Consider the following 18754-nt stretch of genomic DNA (forward strand, 5'->3'; position numbering starts at 1 on the left):
TTCAGGAGCCAGATCGCAAGGTTGAGCTGAGCTGGGTCCGGGTGTCTGATCTCTCCATGGTTCTGGATTAAGAGGCATGGTGAGAGGTGTAATCTTTGGTGCGGAACTACTGACAGTTCCAGCAATGTGGTGTACCACGGTTGTCTGGCCCAAGTTGGAGCAACTAGAATGAGAGTCAGTGAGTGTTGCTGTAGTTTGCGCACCACCAGTGGTATGAGTGGGAGAGGCGGAAAGGCGTACGCAAATCTGCCTGACCAGTTCATCCATATCGCATTGCCTTTGGATGTGGGCATCTGGCGGCGAAGCTTGGGCATTTGGCGTTTTCGTGGGTGGCGAAGAGGTCTATCTGTGGTTGCCCCCAAATTTGAAAGAATGGTTGAAGAACTTGTGGATGGAGTTCCCACTTGTGGATCTGTTGCGTTTGACAACTTAACAGTTCGGCTATGGTGTTTTGGACTCCTGGGACATGTTGGGCTCGGAGAAAAAGTTCCTGAGGTATAGCTCATCTCCATATGTTCTGTGCTAGCTAAGAGATCTTCAGAGAGTGTGTCCCGTCTTGTTTCTGTATGTGGTACATGGCTGTCAGGTTGTCTGAGCGGACTAGGACAGTCTTGCCTGATATTTGTTTTTGAAATGCTTTTAAGGCTAGGAATATGGCCAGTAATTCCAGGTGATTGATGTGGAATAACTTTTGTTGAGGTGTCCACCTGCCCTGCATGGTGTGATGTAATAGGTGAGCTCTCCAGCCGGAGAGCGATGCGTCTGCTGTCATGACAATTTGAGGAACTGGCTCTAGGAACGGTCCCCCTTTGGAAAGATTTTTGGTGTTCCACCACTGCAGAGAGCGATGAGTGCGACCGTCTACCAACACCAGATCTGTTAGCTGACCTTGAGCCTGGTTCCATTGGCGTGCTAAGTACTCTTGTATGGGACGCATCTGGAGTCTTGCGTGAGGCACTATGAATATGCAAGAGGCCATCATCCCTATGAGCTGCATGAACACTCGAGCTAGAATAGTGATGCGGCTAAAATTTGGGTAGGAGAGCGAGAATGCTTGCTATTCTGGCTGGACTGGGATAGGCTAGCGCTTTTGAGACGTCTATTGTGGCGCCGAGGTACTGTTGCGTGTGAGAGGGTTGCAGATGAGACTTGGTGTGGTTTATTGTGAACCCCATGTCGTGGAGAAATTGGATAGTTGCATGAGTGTGATAAACACACTGGTTGTACTGGCTGGCTTTTATGAGCCAGTAGTCTAGGTATGGGAAGACGTGAATGTGTTGTCTCCTTAGATGGGCTGCGACTACTGCTAGGCACTCTGTGAATACCCATGCTGCTGTTGTGACTCCGAAAGGGAGTACTTTGAATTGATAGTGCTGCCCGTCCACTACAAACCTGAGATATTTTCTGTGAATTGCTTGAATGGGAATATGGAAATAGGCACCCTTGAGATCTAAGGTAGCTAGGAAGTCGCCCTGTGAAAGTAGAGGGAGGACTTGCTGAAGTGTGACCATGTGGAAATGGACTGATTGCATTTATAGGTTTAGTGGCCTGAGGTCTAGAATAGGTCTCAGAGAGCCATCTTTCTTTGGTATGAAAAAATACAGGGAATAAACACCCATGTTTTGTTGATACAGGGAAACTACTTCAATTGCACTTATTTGTAGTAAGGAATTTACCTCTTGTTTCAGGAGTGACAAATGTTCTGCTGACATTGGAAGGTGTTTGGGTGGAATGTTTGGGGGGGTAGAGGTTAGTTCGAGACAGTAACCTGATTGCACTATTTTTCGCACCCACCTGTCTGTGGTGATGTTGGTCCAGACAGGAAGGAACGGTTGTAGTCTTCCCCCGACAGGAGTGAAATGGTCCGGGGGAAGCGGAGGGAAGTCATTGGGCAGGGGTGGAGGCAGAGCAGGTGATGTTAGTTTTGCCTCTGCCCTCGTTATTGTTGCCTCTGTATCCTCCTCTCTGATAACCTCTGGTGAAGGTGGATTGGGTGGGAGCCTTGTAAGAGGTGGATTGGGTATCAGATGAGTATCCCCTGGAGTTGCCCTTGTAGGATGAGCGACGAAAAGAACGTCTGGGAGCTTGCGATTGCAAGGCTCCCATTGATTTGGCTGTGTCTGTGTCCTTTTTCATCTTCTCAAGGGATGCATCAACATTAGGGCCGAAAAGGTGTTGTAGGTCGAATGGTTGGTTGAGGATACAGCTTTGCACCTCAGGTTTAAAACCGGAAATGCGTAGCCACGCGTGCCTGCAAAGGAGGACGCTTGTGTTTACTGCTCTGGATGCTGTATCTGCTACATGGAGAGCGCACCGGATGGAGGTGTTGGTGATAATTTTACCCTCCTGTATGAGGTCGTTGGCCTTATGTTTATATTTGTCCAGGAGGTGTTGGAGAGTAGGGACTCCAACTCATCATAGTGAGCCCTATTGTATTTGGATAACAGGGCCTGAGTGTTTGCGATGCGCCAAATGTTAGCTGCCTGTGACGCTGTTCTTTTGCCAGAGGCGTCGAGTTTAGACTCTTTCTCGGGCGGAGCTGCATCACCTGATGTCTGCGAATTGACCCTTTTTCTAGCATTTACTACCACCATGGAGTCTAATAGAACAGGGCCCTTAATGTAAGCTGAGTCTGTAGGGGCAGATTTGTATTTTTTCTTAATTCTAGGATTGATGACTCTAGCCCTGACAGGATCCTTAAATACTTCTGTAGCGTGTTTAATAACCTCATTGAGCATGGGTAAATTGGATGTGGACCTTTGGGTGGTGTCAAAAGTGTCCATTAAAAAATCCTCTTCGACCTGTTCTGTATGTAGGTCGACCCCGTGGTACTGGGCAGCCTGGTGTATCAGCTGATTAAAACCCATGTTGTCTTCTGGTGGGGAAGGCCTAGAGGGGTAGATGTCATCTTGCGGGACATCAGGCATATTATAGTCATCCCAGGGATCAGGGGAACCTGGTGGACTGGGGTCCCCTAGCGGTAGGTAGTTGTCACCGTCCCCTGTGTCATCATATGTGTCGTCATCATCTACTGGTGTAGGGGATGGCGTAGGAGAACGGGGTGGTTGGGGAGGTGGAGAAGGGACCCTAAGAGGTGATGTGGCTATGTCCCTCTTTTTAGGTGGTGGAGCTGGTGCAGACATGTCCAGTGGTCTTTTTCTGGAACTCTGAGTCACTTGACCAGTTTTAGGGTCTTTAGTTAGTGTTTTTTGTTGAGGGTCTGGTCGAAAAAGCTCTTCTGCTGAAGGGTGGGTATTCGGTGCCAAGTGTGTCGGCATCGAGGGCTTTTACTGTGCCGGCTCCAGGGCCGGTTTTGGGCTTCGAGACGTGTGGTTTACCAGTCTCTGTGTGCTTCTTCGGTGACTATGGTTTTTTCGGCTCCGAAGAGTGTGAGTCCTAACTTTTGGGGTGTGGCTTCTTCGTCGTCTCAGAGTGTTTTTTCGGTTCCAGGGAGTCACTGCTTGGTGTCTTCAGTGCCGAGGGCTTCAGGGTGGAAGTAGCGGTCGGCCCGGAGGATGGGTGCGGCTTCTTTTTTGGTGCCGATGATTGAGCTTCGGCGCCGCTGGCAGGCAGACTCGAGCCAGAGTCGCCGGAAGGCTTGCTAGGCTTCTTTGCGGGCCCGAGGGCGGGGCATGGGAAGTAGTGTGTGTCGGTGTGCACCTGAGCCCGAAGATGAAGGTGTGACCGAAGCCTTTGTTGTAGTAGGGAGTGGGTCGGGGTCGACGTCTCTACTTATGACCCGTTGAGCTGGAGTCACTTCTTCGACGGAGTCATCGGCTTCGGAGGCGCTGATGAGGCCTTCTTCGACCCGCTCCTCTGGCACATTGACGCCCTCTTGAAAGATGTCGTCGGGGATCGAACTCGATAAGTGAGCCATGGTCCTTCGAGCTTGTCGATCCCGGGTGGTCTTCTTCGAGCGGAAAGAGGCACAAGCTAGGCAGTCTCCGGCCTTGTGCTAGGGAGAGAGGCAGAGGTTACACACCTCATGCAGATCAGTGTGGGGAAACTTCGACCCACATCGAGGACATTTTTTGAAAGGCATCCTTTCCATGAGCCAGATGCCAAGGCTCAGGTCGGCCCGAAGGTCCTCTTCGACGACCGGAATCGAAGACTTGTAGAGATGCGCGCCGATTGGGGTTCGCGATCAAGACAATACCGTCGAAAGGGTGAAGGATTGCGTGGCGAAACAGGAATCGGTAACGGTTTCGAACTGGAGCGCGAGAAACACATCCGAGCTCGATGGCGGAAAAAAACAATCTGAAGATGGAGCAGATGCTCATGCGCACTATGATCCTAAGGAGGAGTCACCTACCTCGTGACTTCCAAAGACTTCCCAGGACAAAAACAAGTGCAAACATCCGGGCCCAACACCAGATGACGATCTATGCATAGTGTGTAATCTGCAGCTCATATGCCTCGAACCTATCATTTCAGCCTTCGACATGCACTACTAATTACCTCACATATTACATCACCCATCACAAGTTCTATGACATCACTGATAGTGTCACTGCAACATCTGAAATGACAAGACAACACTGCATAGTGGGGGCACAAGTTATAGCTACTTTAGGTCATGAGTTATAGTTACTTGAGATAACTTAAACTGGTGAATTTCAGTGGTTTTGTTTGTTTTAAACAGTATGACATTTTCACCTAACTACAATGCCTCTTTAACAATTGTTTTTTCCAAAGAAAGGCTTGTGATGGTTTTCAGAGTATAACAATAATCACAATGTAGAAAGAACATCATAACCGCTGTACCTGATGAAGATTGTCACTTTACGATGACTAATTACCTTGATTCTCAAATATATTGGCTCTTTCTACGTTGAGGTTATTGCTCTACTCTGACATCACAATCCATTTTCCAAACATACTACCAGCTCTAACATCTATCATGTTACTTCTTCTTTGGCATTACACAAGACTTGAAGCATCCTTCATTGCTTATCATAAGTAAAAAGCCTTGAAAAAGTATTTTCGATTAAATACATCTGCTGCAACTTATGCTTACCAAATCCAACCTGGCAGAGAATTGTTACTGCTTATTCCCTTTGATAAAAACTAGCAGAACGCTTGCTTACAACGCATGTGCTATTGTTGTTCTGCTTGGATGCCCTCACTGTACTGACTTGACTATTTTAATTTCTACGATTATCCTATCATACTAGATGGGAATTGATTAGAAGTTTGCTTTACGCATAATAAACAGAACTATCTGCACACTTAACTAATTTTGTCTATTTTATTTACACAACTTGTAGACAATTTAGAAGTAAATCCACTGGTGAGCTCCAGACAACCATTTGTAGTATATGAAAAAATGTATCTCTCATCATTCTGATGCCGTTTGTAAGCTAGTAAAGATGTAGTCTGCTGCAGCATCCACTTACATGACAATTTATTTTACTTTTGTTAATATATACATTTAATAAACTTGAAAAGAATCACATTACAGCAGAGCAGTAACACATTATTCATAATCGCATAACTTAATCATTTCAACACCATCATATATGCAAGTCATTTGGGGATCCACTTCATAAGAGGCACAAGTAGATTTAGTCAGCAGAGAAAGCATGATCATTTGCAGCGCACTGCTTCCCAGCAATACTCACCAACATCTTACCAATTGAGCACCCACACACTCGCCTTTACTGGACCACAGGTATTGTCCTCATGCCACACACAGCATCACTGCCTTTCCCTCTCATGAGCACCGCCCTCAACCCCTTCACCTGCCTCTATAGCACCAGAGGCCTCGTCCTCCGCTTCCACATCAAGGGCAAGCAGGTATGTTCTAAGCAGAGCCCAAAAATCACGAGATTGAGAAACATCTGGTAGTAAAGCTCAAGCTGTTCATTACAATATAGCACACCTCCAAGTCAATGCTTACATTTGGGTGCCTGCCCTCTGTCCTATCTGCAAGCTCCCTGCATCTTCGTCAGTAAGAGAGCCAGCGCTGTAAATCGTGCATGGGGGTATCAAGTCTCGCAAGTACCCGAACAGTGCAACAGTGGGACCAATCAGTACCCTGCAGTCCACCATCTCTGACAGCGCATCTAGCACCTCAGTCCAATACCTATAGATTGCTCCACATGACAATGCTAAGTGAAGAAACTCTGTCCCTAGGTGACCACATCTGCCACAATTCGCATCCTCTTGCAGACCAATGTTATGAAGCAGACCTGGTCTATAACATGCTGTTTGACAAGAATTTATAATGGATACTGCGTAAGTGCCAACTAGAGGACACCATGCCCGTCTGATGGCAGACATAAGTCTAAAGATCATCACCCAGCTCCTGCCACAGTTCCCATGCCAAGTCTGTGTGCGCCGCTCTTGGAGGAGCCACCCATCCTTCCTGAGAGGCACTGTACAGTAGAGTTAATAAATGATAAGCGGACGATACGATAGAGGAACTGGCTCCTGCGGGAACTATGGATGCGACTGCCTACAACTACACTGTAGACAAAAGTAGAGAAACATGTCCATCCTGAGTATCCCCTATACTCGACCAGCATGAGAAAGGAATAATTTCTATATAGGTCTTCCCCAGATAGAAGCCATCGCGCCTTGAAGTTGCTATGAGCACCGACTTCATGCGTTATATGCAGCAAAGTGTGACAGTCCAGGGTTAGCTGGGACTAATAAACATAGCTGGTCCCACACCTTTTGTTAAGCTTATCCCACGGCCCACAGTACACACAACCGTCGTAACATCTCTCTTAGTACCAGACACCAAGCCCCCCTAGAAGGAAGATCGAGGAGTCGGGGAGATACTATCCATCGCAACCGCCAAATGAGGGAAGAATGGGGCTTGTACCAGTGATGGGCACATTGTGCCTGCACGCATAAATACTAGAGCTCAAGATCTGGTGCCTCGAACCCACCCAAACTTATTCATAGCATAAGGGTCTCTCAACTAATCCTAGGCTGCTTACCAGTCCATGCCAGACTAACCATCTGTGATCTTAGAGATGTGAAGCATGCCTTGTAGAGTGGCAGTGGAATTTTTATTAAGATATACAACATCTGAGGTATAATGAGCATTTTCATGAGGCCCACCCAACCAACCCGGGAAAGGGGCAGAGGTATTCAACAAGTTACTCACTCCATTATTCGGGCAATAGCAACCCTTTCGTTTTACCTGAACACCACCTCTGGGTCTCTGTGCACCCATATTCCCAAGTATTTTAGGGATTTCTCACACAACTTTAATGGAAATTTAGTCGCAAAGTGTGGCTTGTTGGTAGTGAGGGGCAGGATGTGATTTTTTTTTCCAGTTGATGGTAACCCCCACAAGCACGTCAGAATGGGTGTATTACCAAAAAATGAGACTTTTACGCGGCTCTCTTACATACATGGTCATGCCATATGCAATTTGGAAAATCAAAAGGTACCTACTCATGTATCATATAGCATACTGGGAGTAATCCTGCCTTAGACTAGCATCTAGCGGTTCAAGTGCAAAAGCAAAAAGGAGCAGTAACAGGGGGCATTCCTGGTGTGTGTCCCTAGTGATATTCAAAGGGGCTGAATATGTTTTGTTGATTCGTATCTGTGCTCAGTGGACAGTAGTTGTATCGGGCGTACAAAACCCAGGGGAATGCACCATGAATGAATAATCCCACTCCAGGCAATCAAATACTTTAGAAGCATTCAAGAATATGGCAGCAGCAACTAGGTCTGGGTCAATATATTGGGTAATACCAACAAGGAGAAATCCCCCTGCCTGAATAGGTATATTGAAGGTGCTAATCATCACTGATATTTGTACACGGGTACAAGAAACTGACCCTCAACAACATAAAGCACCAAAATATCCAATCAACAATATACCAAATTTATTAAATATATCTCAGAAAATGAAACTGTTTGGAGGTTAATGCATGATAATAAAGAATAAATAAATAGAGCAGGTGCAACCAACACAACCACAAACCAATCGTTCAGACAAACCACTGCATACCCATACATACACAACGTCCTAAAATAAATAGGTTCAAAAATTTCTCAACCTAAATATTCGAATAAAATAGTAACCCCCTTTAACCCCTTTGCTGCGGCGCAAATTCCGCCGCGGCGCTGGGGGGGGGTGAGCGCGGCGCCGCCATGCTCGTGACGGAACCACGCCATCATGAGTCACGGGCGAGCAGTGCTCATGACGGCGCGGTTCCGTCACGACTCCGCCCATTCATTATATCGCCCGCACAGGCGGGGAATTAGTGCTGCGTGGGCGGAGCGGCCGTAGCATGACGGAACCATGCCGTCATGAGCACACGCCGCCTGTGGCTCATGACGGCGTGGTTCCGTCATGCGCGTGGAAGGGGTTAAGCAGCACAGTTAATAACACTGGAAAAAAACCTGCATAGGTGAAATAATGGGAATAGAGATGTTGGTTAACGTCTGAATCTCCCTATTCGGTAACTGTCGGATTGGAAGGATGCGATCTAGGCACACGTATTCTTTCACCTCAGCCCTAACCCGATTCAATACATTTTCCCTGGAACATCCATATTCCCGTCCGGCCCGGGGGGCTTCCCGGCCAGGTCCTGGCACATCCTCTCACCGACCTGCGACCGCCTAGTTATCCTTCTTTGTCTACAGTCTTATGTGTTGACCGTAGGCATTTGCCTGCCACTGGTCGAGTAACTAGGACGAACATCCGGTATCATTTTCTCATAGGTCTCCATGTTGGAGGACAGCTCTGGACCTAAGAGTACTGTTGTTCTGAAACTTGGACTGGTCATGTACTCGCTCATTGCGCGTTCATATTATTGGAAGATGTTGATGCCTCATATTTAAACTCTCTGGAAGACGTTGATGCCTCATATTTAATCTATCTGGAAGACGTTGATGCCTCATATTTAAACTGTCTGAGTATGTTTGGTGGACATGCATACACTTGGATATTCCGGACACACTCAGCTGCTGCTGAGGATGATTTACTGGCTCTCATGGTAGCCTCTGAGGGATACCCCCACTTACTTGTTGAAGACACCTTAAGAGAGTAGGATCTGTTTTCATGGTTACCCCCACTTTTTGCTGATGTTATTTTGTTTTCTGACTAGTCTGACTGAGATCCTGCTAATCAGGACCCCAGTCACTGTGGGCTGCTGGTTCCCCCTAGTAAGTACCTAGTATATTATACTAAGGTAACCAGGGCATAGGTACACCAGGTGTCTCCCATGGACTGCAGCATGCACTATGCCACCCATGACAGACCACTCAAACTGTGACTACAGGCCTGCCATTGCATCCTGTGTAAGCTGGTGCTAGCACCACTTAAGATACATATAGGTTTCCTTATATCTGAGGTCACTGCACTTAAAACCTATAAGTCACCCCTAAGGCAGGCCTCTCAATCCTAAAGGCAGGATGCTAGGTTACAAGTGTGAGGGTGCCCCTGCATGAACAGGACACCCCTACAACCCACGGAGTCCATTGCCGGGTTCTAAGTGCAGCAGCCATTACCATACATAGAGTGGCCATGCTTAATTATGCGATGGCTAACTCTAAACTGGGTCTAACGAAGCCTGTCGTGTTGGTATCAAACATGTTGGAATCACTGTGAACCCATGACGTTCAATGATTTTAGCCATGGGGAGCATATATAAATTAAATAAGGTTGGACTCAGAGAGGAACCCTGAGGTACTCCCTGCTGAAGAGTGAACACTTTAGAGTGGTGGGGTTTTTTGCCGCACATGGGCCCCTGAAGAAGGGAGGCAACCCATCGTACGGCCATATGGCAGACAGAGCAACCCTACAGACGCTCAGTGAGCAGATTATGCGATACAGTGTTGAATGCCGCACTGAGGTCTAGCATCAAGAGAGCAGCAGTGTCTCCTGCGCATTCGAGGTGCCCTCACCGAGTGCCTGCCCTGCAGCCTCTTCCAGAGCAGGCTCTGATGCCACGGTATGTATACTTTTTCACACCTCAAATTGAAGACGGGGCTGCCTCCAGTCCAGTTTCCCCATTGCAGCGCTGTTAACACCTTTCACCCCATGCAAACTCAGAAAAACCTAGGGCCACATACCAGACAGTCACCAAGAGTTCCCAGTCAGCCTCAGAGGGGCCAATGGGGTAAGTCTGCACTGCAGCGAGGGGGGCACACAGTCAGTCAAGCGGCACCTCCAGCTAACCCTAGTGTCTCCTACATCTCTTCAACGAGGGTCCAGCCACATCACAAGACCACCAGGGGGCCCGAGCAGACTCGGGAGAAATGGGCAGAATTAGAAGAACAGTAGGGGCCCACACACCAGTGCACACATCCAGGTTATGCCACTAACAGGGCACGCAGCCGGCAAGCCCGTCACCAAAATTACAGAAGGCTTACCCACTCACAATGCGGCTCCTGCACAACCCACGTAAGAGTCACAAGGCTGTCCAAAGTCACCAAGCAGTGCCACACCGGCTACTCGGCCTCTGTGCTGCCTGACCGAGGCAGACCAATCGACCAGCCCGAGGCAGATCACACCCCCAGCGTAGGCAGCCCCAAATCAGGCAACAGCAACCTGATCCTCAGCACTTTCACATTGGCATTCTTTGGCAATCTCCACCCCGCTCCCCACAAAGGACAGGATGGGTTCAGCAGCAAAACCAGTTAGTTTTCCTCACACGCGTTGTCAGGCTCCAACGCTCTGCTTCTGCAGCTATCGCCCCGCTGGCGTAGAACTATTGATTACTAGGCTGGCCTAGCCTCGCAGTTCCAGTTTCGGCTGCTGCAGTACCAGCCAGCTCTGGGCTGTCTGTTCAGTCCGCAAACATGGGCTGTTACTTCAAAAGGGGGTAGCATGTATAAACAACCAGATGCTGATGTATGATGATTCCGGGCATCAAGAGCCTCAGAGTTGCAGCCATGTTGCACCCCCCTCACACCACCCCCCAAATTAATCTTCACACAAGCATTATCATGTTAGAAGCAAACAGAATTCGCAAAGTCAAAAGCTCAGCATTTCAATGCAGAAACAAACTAGATTTGTTTGTCTTTTTTCCCACTGCAGGGATTTTTTTCTCAATCGGGAAAGCATTACCCCACACTCTCACGAAATGTGGGGTGATTTTTTTCCCCTTCAAACCTTGTAAGGGAGCTACTCCAGCCCTTAGCTGGAGCGGATCTCCAACCACTACCACAGCAGAAAGGGGTTGGTTTGCAGTTTGGGCAGGCTCACAAAAATATAAAATGTTTGTGGGCATTCCCAAACTCCCAAGGCAAATCATGACTTAGAACACCCACTTTTCACTCAAGTGCGATTTACAAATACAGATTTACAGGGTGGTGAAACTGTATTTATGGATGCCAGGAATCCCTTTTCAGATTCCTGCCTAGCATTTAACAAAAAAGGGAAATTCTGTCATAAACATATGTTATAACCAGATTTATCTTTGTGGATTGCGCACTTTGTGTCATACATGCCTATTCCAAAGTCTGAGACTTTGTAAACAGTAATGGCTACTAAAACTGATTTGGAAGTTTGCCTCTTTCACAACACTCAATAGAGGCTCAAACATAAAATGAGGCCACTTGTGTCTTTCCAACTTTTAACAAAATACAAACCCTTTTATGATACTGCCATTTTTCCACCATGTATGGATTTATGTTAAGACTGGATACTGAGATTCCATGTACACAGATACTGTTAAATCATCACTATTAGGCTTAAAAATTACACAACTCCACTACAAGGATTTTGGTGTGATCCCAAACACAGTGAATCAAGATATTGCACAATAACAAAATGTCAGCAAGTAGCAAAGACCAACAGGCTTGGTAAAGACAAGCATGGAAATTCATTCCTTCAAATAACCTCTTCTCTAAAAAGTCACAATGGATACAGGGTTAAGCCACTGAGGGACAAAATCTGTTCAGCAAAGTGTATCTTAGATGTAGCAGAACCTTTAAGGAATTCAGGATGGGACTGAACATTGGCAACTACGCACATACCTTTGTTTGTTTTTCAGCCTCCTTCAGAGCAGCTACTTTTTCATCTTGCTTTCGTTTGTTTCTTTCCTACAGAAAGAGTAAAATTATGAAAACATATGGAACAATTTTGAAAAACACTTAAAGGCTAGTCACACTGGAGGAGGAAAGCTCATTTGCATCATACAGGCTTTATAAACGCCATAATGTGCCTTAACAAACTGAAAAGATAAACTTTAAAGCATGTAAGGGGATTGTAGGGATGACAGGGAAAGAGGTTAACAAGAAAGGAGGTAGGAGAAAGCGGATGCAGATCTACAAACTTTAAAGCAAAAGGTGGGCAGAGGTGATCAGGGCATGGTGGGCACGACGGACATCAGGGCTGGGGCTGTAGACACCTGAAAAACACAGGGAGGCTGATGGGGGAGGGGGGGCATGGGTATGGACGATAAGGGACAGAGGATAGACAGACATGGGAGGGCCGGAGGCAGAGCAGCGACCATTTAAACAAAGGGCCAAGTCACAGACTGATGCAGGGGGGTAGGCGTAGGGGCTTGATACAAATTGCGGGAGCAAACACTGGGCAGAGAGATTAAGGGGGACAAGAGAACTGGTGTGTGTGTATGCTCCTAACACTGATTCTCCGGAATTTTTTCATGAGCTCGCCGCCCAGCTTGCTGCTCTTGAACCGGCCGGCCTCATACTTGGGGGTGACTTTAACTTGTTGCTGGACGAGAGTCTGGACAGTACCTCAGGGGCGGCTCACTCTAAGCCTAGGGCGCGACGCGCACTACTTGACCTATGCAGCCAGTTTTCTCTGACGGACATTTGGCGCAGGCGCAATCCACACGCCACTGACTACACACACTTCTCGGGACAACACAACACTTGGACCAGGATTGACTACTGGCTCCTGTCCCCAGGCCTGGCCCCATGGTTCCGCGCGATGCAGACCTTCCCCAGAACATATTCGGATCACTCCCCGGTGTCATTGTGCTTGGACGTCCCGCGGTCGGAGGGTTATGAGCGGCAGTGGCGATTCCCTGGGAGGGCGCTCCTGGATGACTTATTTGTCCACGAAATTTCCGAGGCAATCGAAGACTATTTCACGATTAACACCGAATCGGTTGACTCGTGGGCCATGCTTTGGGAGGGATTCAAGGCATATATTAGGGGAATTTGCATAGCCAAACAGCCTGGGGTCCTAAAGGCGCTGCGCAGGACGATTAAACAATTGGAGACACAGTTGAGGGCAGTTGACGCTGAGGCGCTGCTTGCGCCCACCGCCGACGTGTCCGCTCGTCGACTCCGCCTCCTGGCCGACTTCAGGGACGCGGCGGACAGAGAGATTTTGTACCTGGGGAAGTACCAGACGGCGCGTAGATACGGGGAGGGGGATAGACTGGGTCGCACGCTGGCTCAGGCTTTGCGACCCCCGTACAGCAAATCCCTGGTAGTCGAGGTGCGGGGGACGGATGGCTCGCTGCACACTAAGCCTACCGAGATCAGGGACGACTTCCTGGCTTACTACTCGGAGATATACAAGACCAAGTTAGGTGAATCCTCGGCCTCTCGTGAGGCCTACTTGTCCGAAATCGCGCTAGTGTTCCTCGATAGGCGTATGCAGGAGTTCATGGCGGAGCCCATAACGGTGACTGAGGTTCGGGGCGCGATTAAGGTGCTTCGCGGCTCTTCTGCCCCCGGCCTCGATGGCTTCACTGGGGATTTCTACAAGGCCTTTGCGGATCTCCTGGCGCCACGGCTTATTGAGGTCTACGCAGAGGCGCTGGAGCGTGGGTCCCTCCCGGCGACCCTTAGTGAAGCGGTAATAGTTCTGCTCCCAAAACCAAATAAAGACCCGACGCTGCGTGGTTCGTATAGGCCCCTCTCCCTATTGAACCTCGATTACAAGATACTGGCCAAAATTGTGGCCAACAGACTGTCTCAATTGATGGAATTCATTATATCGCCCATGCAGTCGGGCTTTGTCCCGCGTCGCTCCACGTCTCTAAATTTGCGGACGTTGTTCACGGTTCTCCACAGAATCAACCCGGCCACGCCTGCCGCGGCTATCCTTCTAGACACTGAGAAGGCCTTTGACTCCCTAGAGTGGCCTTTCTTTCTTGCTGTCATGCAACGCATGGGCATGCCGGAGAACTTCCTCGCCACGACGCGGCTTTTGTATAGCCGCCCCACGGCTCGTCTGCGTATCAATGGTACGCTATCTCGCCCTTTCTCTCTCACGAGGGGCACGCGGCAGGGCTGCCCGCCTTCCCCGCTCTTATTCATTTTGGCTATGGACCCCTTAATTCGGCATTTCCAGGAGCGGCATCTGCACAGGGGTCTCCAGTTCCGGACGGGTCCCTTATTGGCTTCCCTCTACGCGGACGACACGATACTGTATGTCAGAGAGCCTCAGGTCAACTTGGCTCCCCTGATACGAGAAATTCTCCGCTTTGGAGCCCACTCTGGACTGGGCATCAATTGGCACAAGTCCATAATTTTTCCGTTGACTAGCGGCACGTCCCAATGGCAGTGCGAGTTCCCGTTGGAGTGGTGCTCCGACTCGGTACGGTACTTGGGCATTCAGATACATCTGAACACTGACGAAATTATTCGCCTCAATTATGGCCGCGCGATTGCCAGGCTAGAGACGCAGGTGGAGGGGTGGCTGCGACTCCCGCTTTCCATGTCGGCCAGAATTGCCATTATAAAAATGGTTGTACTTCCCAGATTTCTGTATTTTTTTAATAATATCCCTATTCCTCTTACTCGGGCACTTTTCTCCACCCTGCGGTCACATTTGATTAAGCTGGTTTGGGGCGGGAAGCGCCCCCGAATCAGCTGGAGGACTCTTACGCTCCCCTATGACAGAGGCGGCTTCGGTGTACCGGATATGTACCTGTACTATTTGATTGCTCAATGTGCGCACGCCTACGCCTGGTATCATCCTGACGCACGGATCCCGTTCCTTCGGCCGGAGGCGGATTTCGTGCTCCCGGGTCGCTTGTCGGCAGTGTTGCCCGAGGGGGTTCCCCGGAGCCCAGTGGACATACAAACTGTGTCCACCACCAGCTGGGCCTGGGGTCGCCTGGCTCGTTATTTAGGCCGGCCTTGCCTGTACTCCTCTTCGCTCCCACTTCCCAACCCTGGGCTGCTGCCGGGTACGGGAGAACTCCTGGTGCAGCGCACTTTAAATAAGTTTAACCTCACTAAGATTGGAGATTTATACCCTGGCGGGCACATATTCTCGATGACGGAGGAGGCGCGTTTCAGCGAGGCTACGTTCATGGATCAGTTTGTACTACGCCGGCTTTATTGCGCGGCGCGGTCGGAAATCGCGGGATTCCCCCTCGAGCCGGAGTCCTTTGAGCCCCTCACCCTCCTCATTGATAAAGACACGGGAGCCCACATCGTTTCTAAGCTTTATAAGTCATGCGCAGCTCTGGTTCCTTATGTGGATGCCCGGCTGCGGGCGGCTTGGGAGTCGGACTTGGGCAGGCCGATCACGGACGAACAATGGACCGTCTGCTGCAAAGTCACTAACACGATATCACTCAATAGTCGCCATAAGCTCCTCCATTACAAATTCCTTCGCCGCTTCTACATGACCCCTGACAGACTCCACGCCATTGACCCCTCTCGACCTCACACATGCTGGAAATGCGCTGCACCACACGCCGATTTTGCACACCTGTCCTGGACGTGCCCCAGACTGCAGTTATACTGGACACAGGTGCACGAGATCCTGGGCACTATGCTGGGGCTCACGTTGGTTCCCACACCCGAGGTTGCGCTGCTGGGCTACACGGTAAATTTCCCTAAGACTGTACGAAGGCTCGCCTCTCTGGGCCTCCTGCTTGCTAAGCGAGAGATTGCTAAGCGCTGGGGGGATCGAATGGCCCCCACGGCGGATGCATGGCTCACTTCCATGGCTTTCTGCAGCACAAACAGCGAGATCTACTCTAGTCTCCTCCCCACGGTGGCACGACCTAAAGACATTTGGGGCCCGTATAAGACATACATCGCTACCCTGCCGAGCTCTTCCCCACCACATTCCAGTTCCGGAATAGTGCCTACGGGAGTGGGGTGAACTGCGCGGCGCCAGGGTTATAATTACGGAGAATTGAGGAACATGGCAAGACGTGATGTCATCATGGCTGTTCTGTTTGGGATGCTGGTCTGTGCTGGCGTGGGCTGGGCGGGAGGTGTGGGGCGACAGCTGCGGCAGCTGCGGAGATTGCACGATGGGCCCTTTGGCGGGCGGTTCTTCTTCGTGTTCAAAATATTTTATTGAATTTTGTTCAAATACAACTAAAAAGATAGACAGCACATAAAATATTATGATTAAGCAATAATACCTAAATAACATTGTATATCGTAAGCAAAATCATAGAAAAAATTATCTTAGGTAATGAGAAAATACATAATCAAAAAATACCAAAAGGGAGAATAGAGGGAGGGGAATGGAAGGTACAAATATACCAATTGACGTAGAAAATGCAAACAGAGCTACTATATGCCATTATAAAACTGATCAAATTAAGTACAAATTTGAATTAAAATTATTCATACAGCATTAAATGGATAAATATTCATCAACAGGTAACCAAAAAGATTGATAAGAAAAAGAATTATGAGTGATCCCCTTCATAGATAATTGAGCACCTCTTCTGGAAAGAATAACCCATGACCACCAAGCATGAACAGATAATACAAAGACATCTTTCCAACAAAAAGTAATGGATTTTAAAGCAGCTGAAATAAGAAAATCAAAAAGTTTACTCTCTAAATCATGTATGTTTTGTGGAAGAATGGCAGATTTACAGATTATTAACTGATAGGAAAGATCAAGTTGAAATTTAAAAATCTTCTTAATGATATCCCAGACTTCAGACAAAAATTTAAAAACCAAAGGACAATCAAAAAACATGTGTTGTAATGAGCCAGGGTGTGATTTACAATGCCAACAATCAGGAGAGGGGAGAAGTTTAGCTTGGAACAAACGTGATGGAGTCCATATACGATTATACAGGATATAAGAATTCGTTTGGTAGATTGAAACAGGCAACCACCCAGATATACTATTAAGCCAAATATCTTTCCATGTGTCAGTGGACAAGGAAAGTGAAAGTTCATTATTCCAAAACGTGGAAATCCTCTCTATATTGCTACCTAGAGTATCAGATAATTTTTTATATAAAATAGACACCCCATGAGATGATTTTGAAACTGTTTGAATATAAATTGCTAAGTCAACTGTAACAGTAGAGGGGATGGCAGTAGGAAAAGAGTCTAAAATTGAATTGCACAAATATTGATACTTAATAAGATCAGATTCAAATAAACCAAAACTTGTTTGCAACGTTTCAAAAGAAATAAACGTATTATTAGAATAGACATCTTTAAGATAAAAAATGGCAGCCTTAATCCATGAAAACCAGAAATTAACATTCCTATTCAATTTAATAACATTACTATACCATAAAGATAATTCAACAGTGTTATTCATGGAAACAAGAAAAATTAAGTCAAGATCATTAAATAACATTTTAGTGGATTTAATAATAACTGACTTTTGAATAAATGGGGCATTATTATGCATGGACACCAAAGAAGGTAAAGGAAATGGATTCGTAATTGATTTCTCAATACGAAGCCACGTAGGAGAATTATTTAAAAAGGAGCAATTAAACCATAATGAACTTTGTTTTAAGATAAAAGCTTTATGATAAAGAAAAAAGTCCGGGATACCAAATCCAGCATTACGTTTAGGAACTTTTAATTTTTTATACGCAATACGAGGAGGTTTGTTGTTCGGCGGGCGGTTCTTCTTAAGTTTCTTTTTGAACTCTGACATTTGGGAATGTCGGGGCGATTACGGGGGGCCACTGAACTGATGCCATTATTAGATACTGTTGAGGATTTGGGGGCCAGAGGTGTCATGATGTATCTTATCGACGGTTTCTTATTGAACATACAGCCAATGTCTTTGTATTGTTTTGATTTTGCATAAAGCATTAAAAAAAACAAAAAAAGGGGGACAAGAGAAATATGAGGGCAGTAGCCAGTCAGTGCGGTGGAAGACTCAGACAAAACAGCAGATAAGGCCCCGAAAAACACTGAAAGGGCGGAGACAGGGACATGACAGATACTGGTGACAAAAGCAGACAATGCAAAGGCAAAGCGCAAGATAGAGAAGAAAGAGCTTAAAGGAACAGGTAAATATGGCTAAATGTCAGGAAAGCAAGAGGCAAAGGAGGAGTAGCTAGACTTGGGATACATCAACCCATGGGCGAGACAGGCACATGGCCCGGGAGATCAAAGTAAACCTAGACCGGGAAATTAGGACACTGAGGCAAGCACACATGTACAATACAATAATAAATGGCCCGACTCTTCCCTAACCCACATAACCAGATTACTACCAACACACCTCAACCATACTTACCAACGGAGAGCCAGTCTGTGGATAATTGCCTTCCCAGAGATATGCTTTGCCGATATAGGACTACTCACGGCACTATGATTTCTTTACAATGACAGATGCGAGCTGTAGGAAAGTAGGATCTGCTTTTTTATGGTTACCCCCACTTGTTGCTTGGTGTTTGACTGGGATTATGCTAATCAGGACCCCAGTCACTGTGCTTTCACCCTAAATAGACCATGGTAAATACTTTTGTACATCCACAATAGGCTACTGGTGTATCCTTGTTAATCTCTAGTATATGGTATTAAGGTACCCACGGCATAGGTGAGCCAGGGGTCTCCCATGGGCTGCAGCATGTATTGTGCCACCCATGGGAGTACACAAACTCTGACTACA

The 18754-nt window shown here is 47.6% G+C and overlaps 1 protein-coding gene across 1 annotated transcript in view; it reads right to left on the reverse strand.

Moving 5' to 3' along the window:
* BAZ2A (bromodomain adjacent to zinc finger domain 2A) overlaps window positions 1–18754 on the reverse strand; it is a 1031051-nt gene that overhangs the window by 543353 nt on the left and 468944 nt on the right. Inside the window, exon 13 of the mRNA XM_085600883.1 lies at window positions 11953–12018. Within this exon, the coding sequence (XP_085457009.1) occupies window positions 11953–12018 (66 nt within the window). The remainder of the gene's footprint in view (window positions 1–11952; window positions 12019–18754) is intronic.

This window comes from Triturus cristatus, chromosome 4_2, assembly GCF_964204655.1.
Source record: "Triturus cristatus chromosome 4_2, aTriCri1.1, whole genome shotgun sequence".
NCBI lineage: Eukaryota > Metazoa > Chordata > Amphibia > Caudata > Salamandridae > Triturus > Triturus cristatus.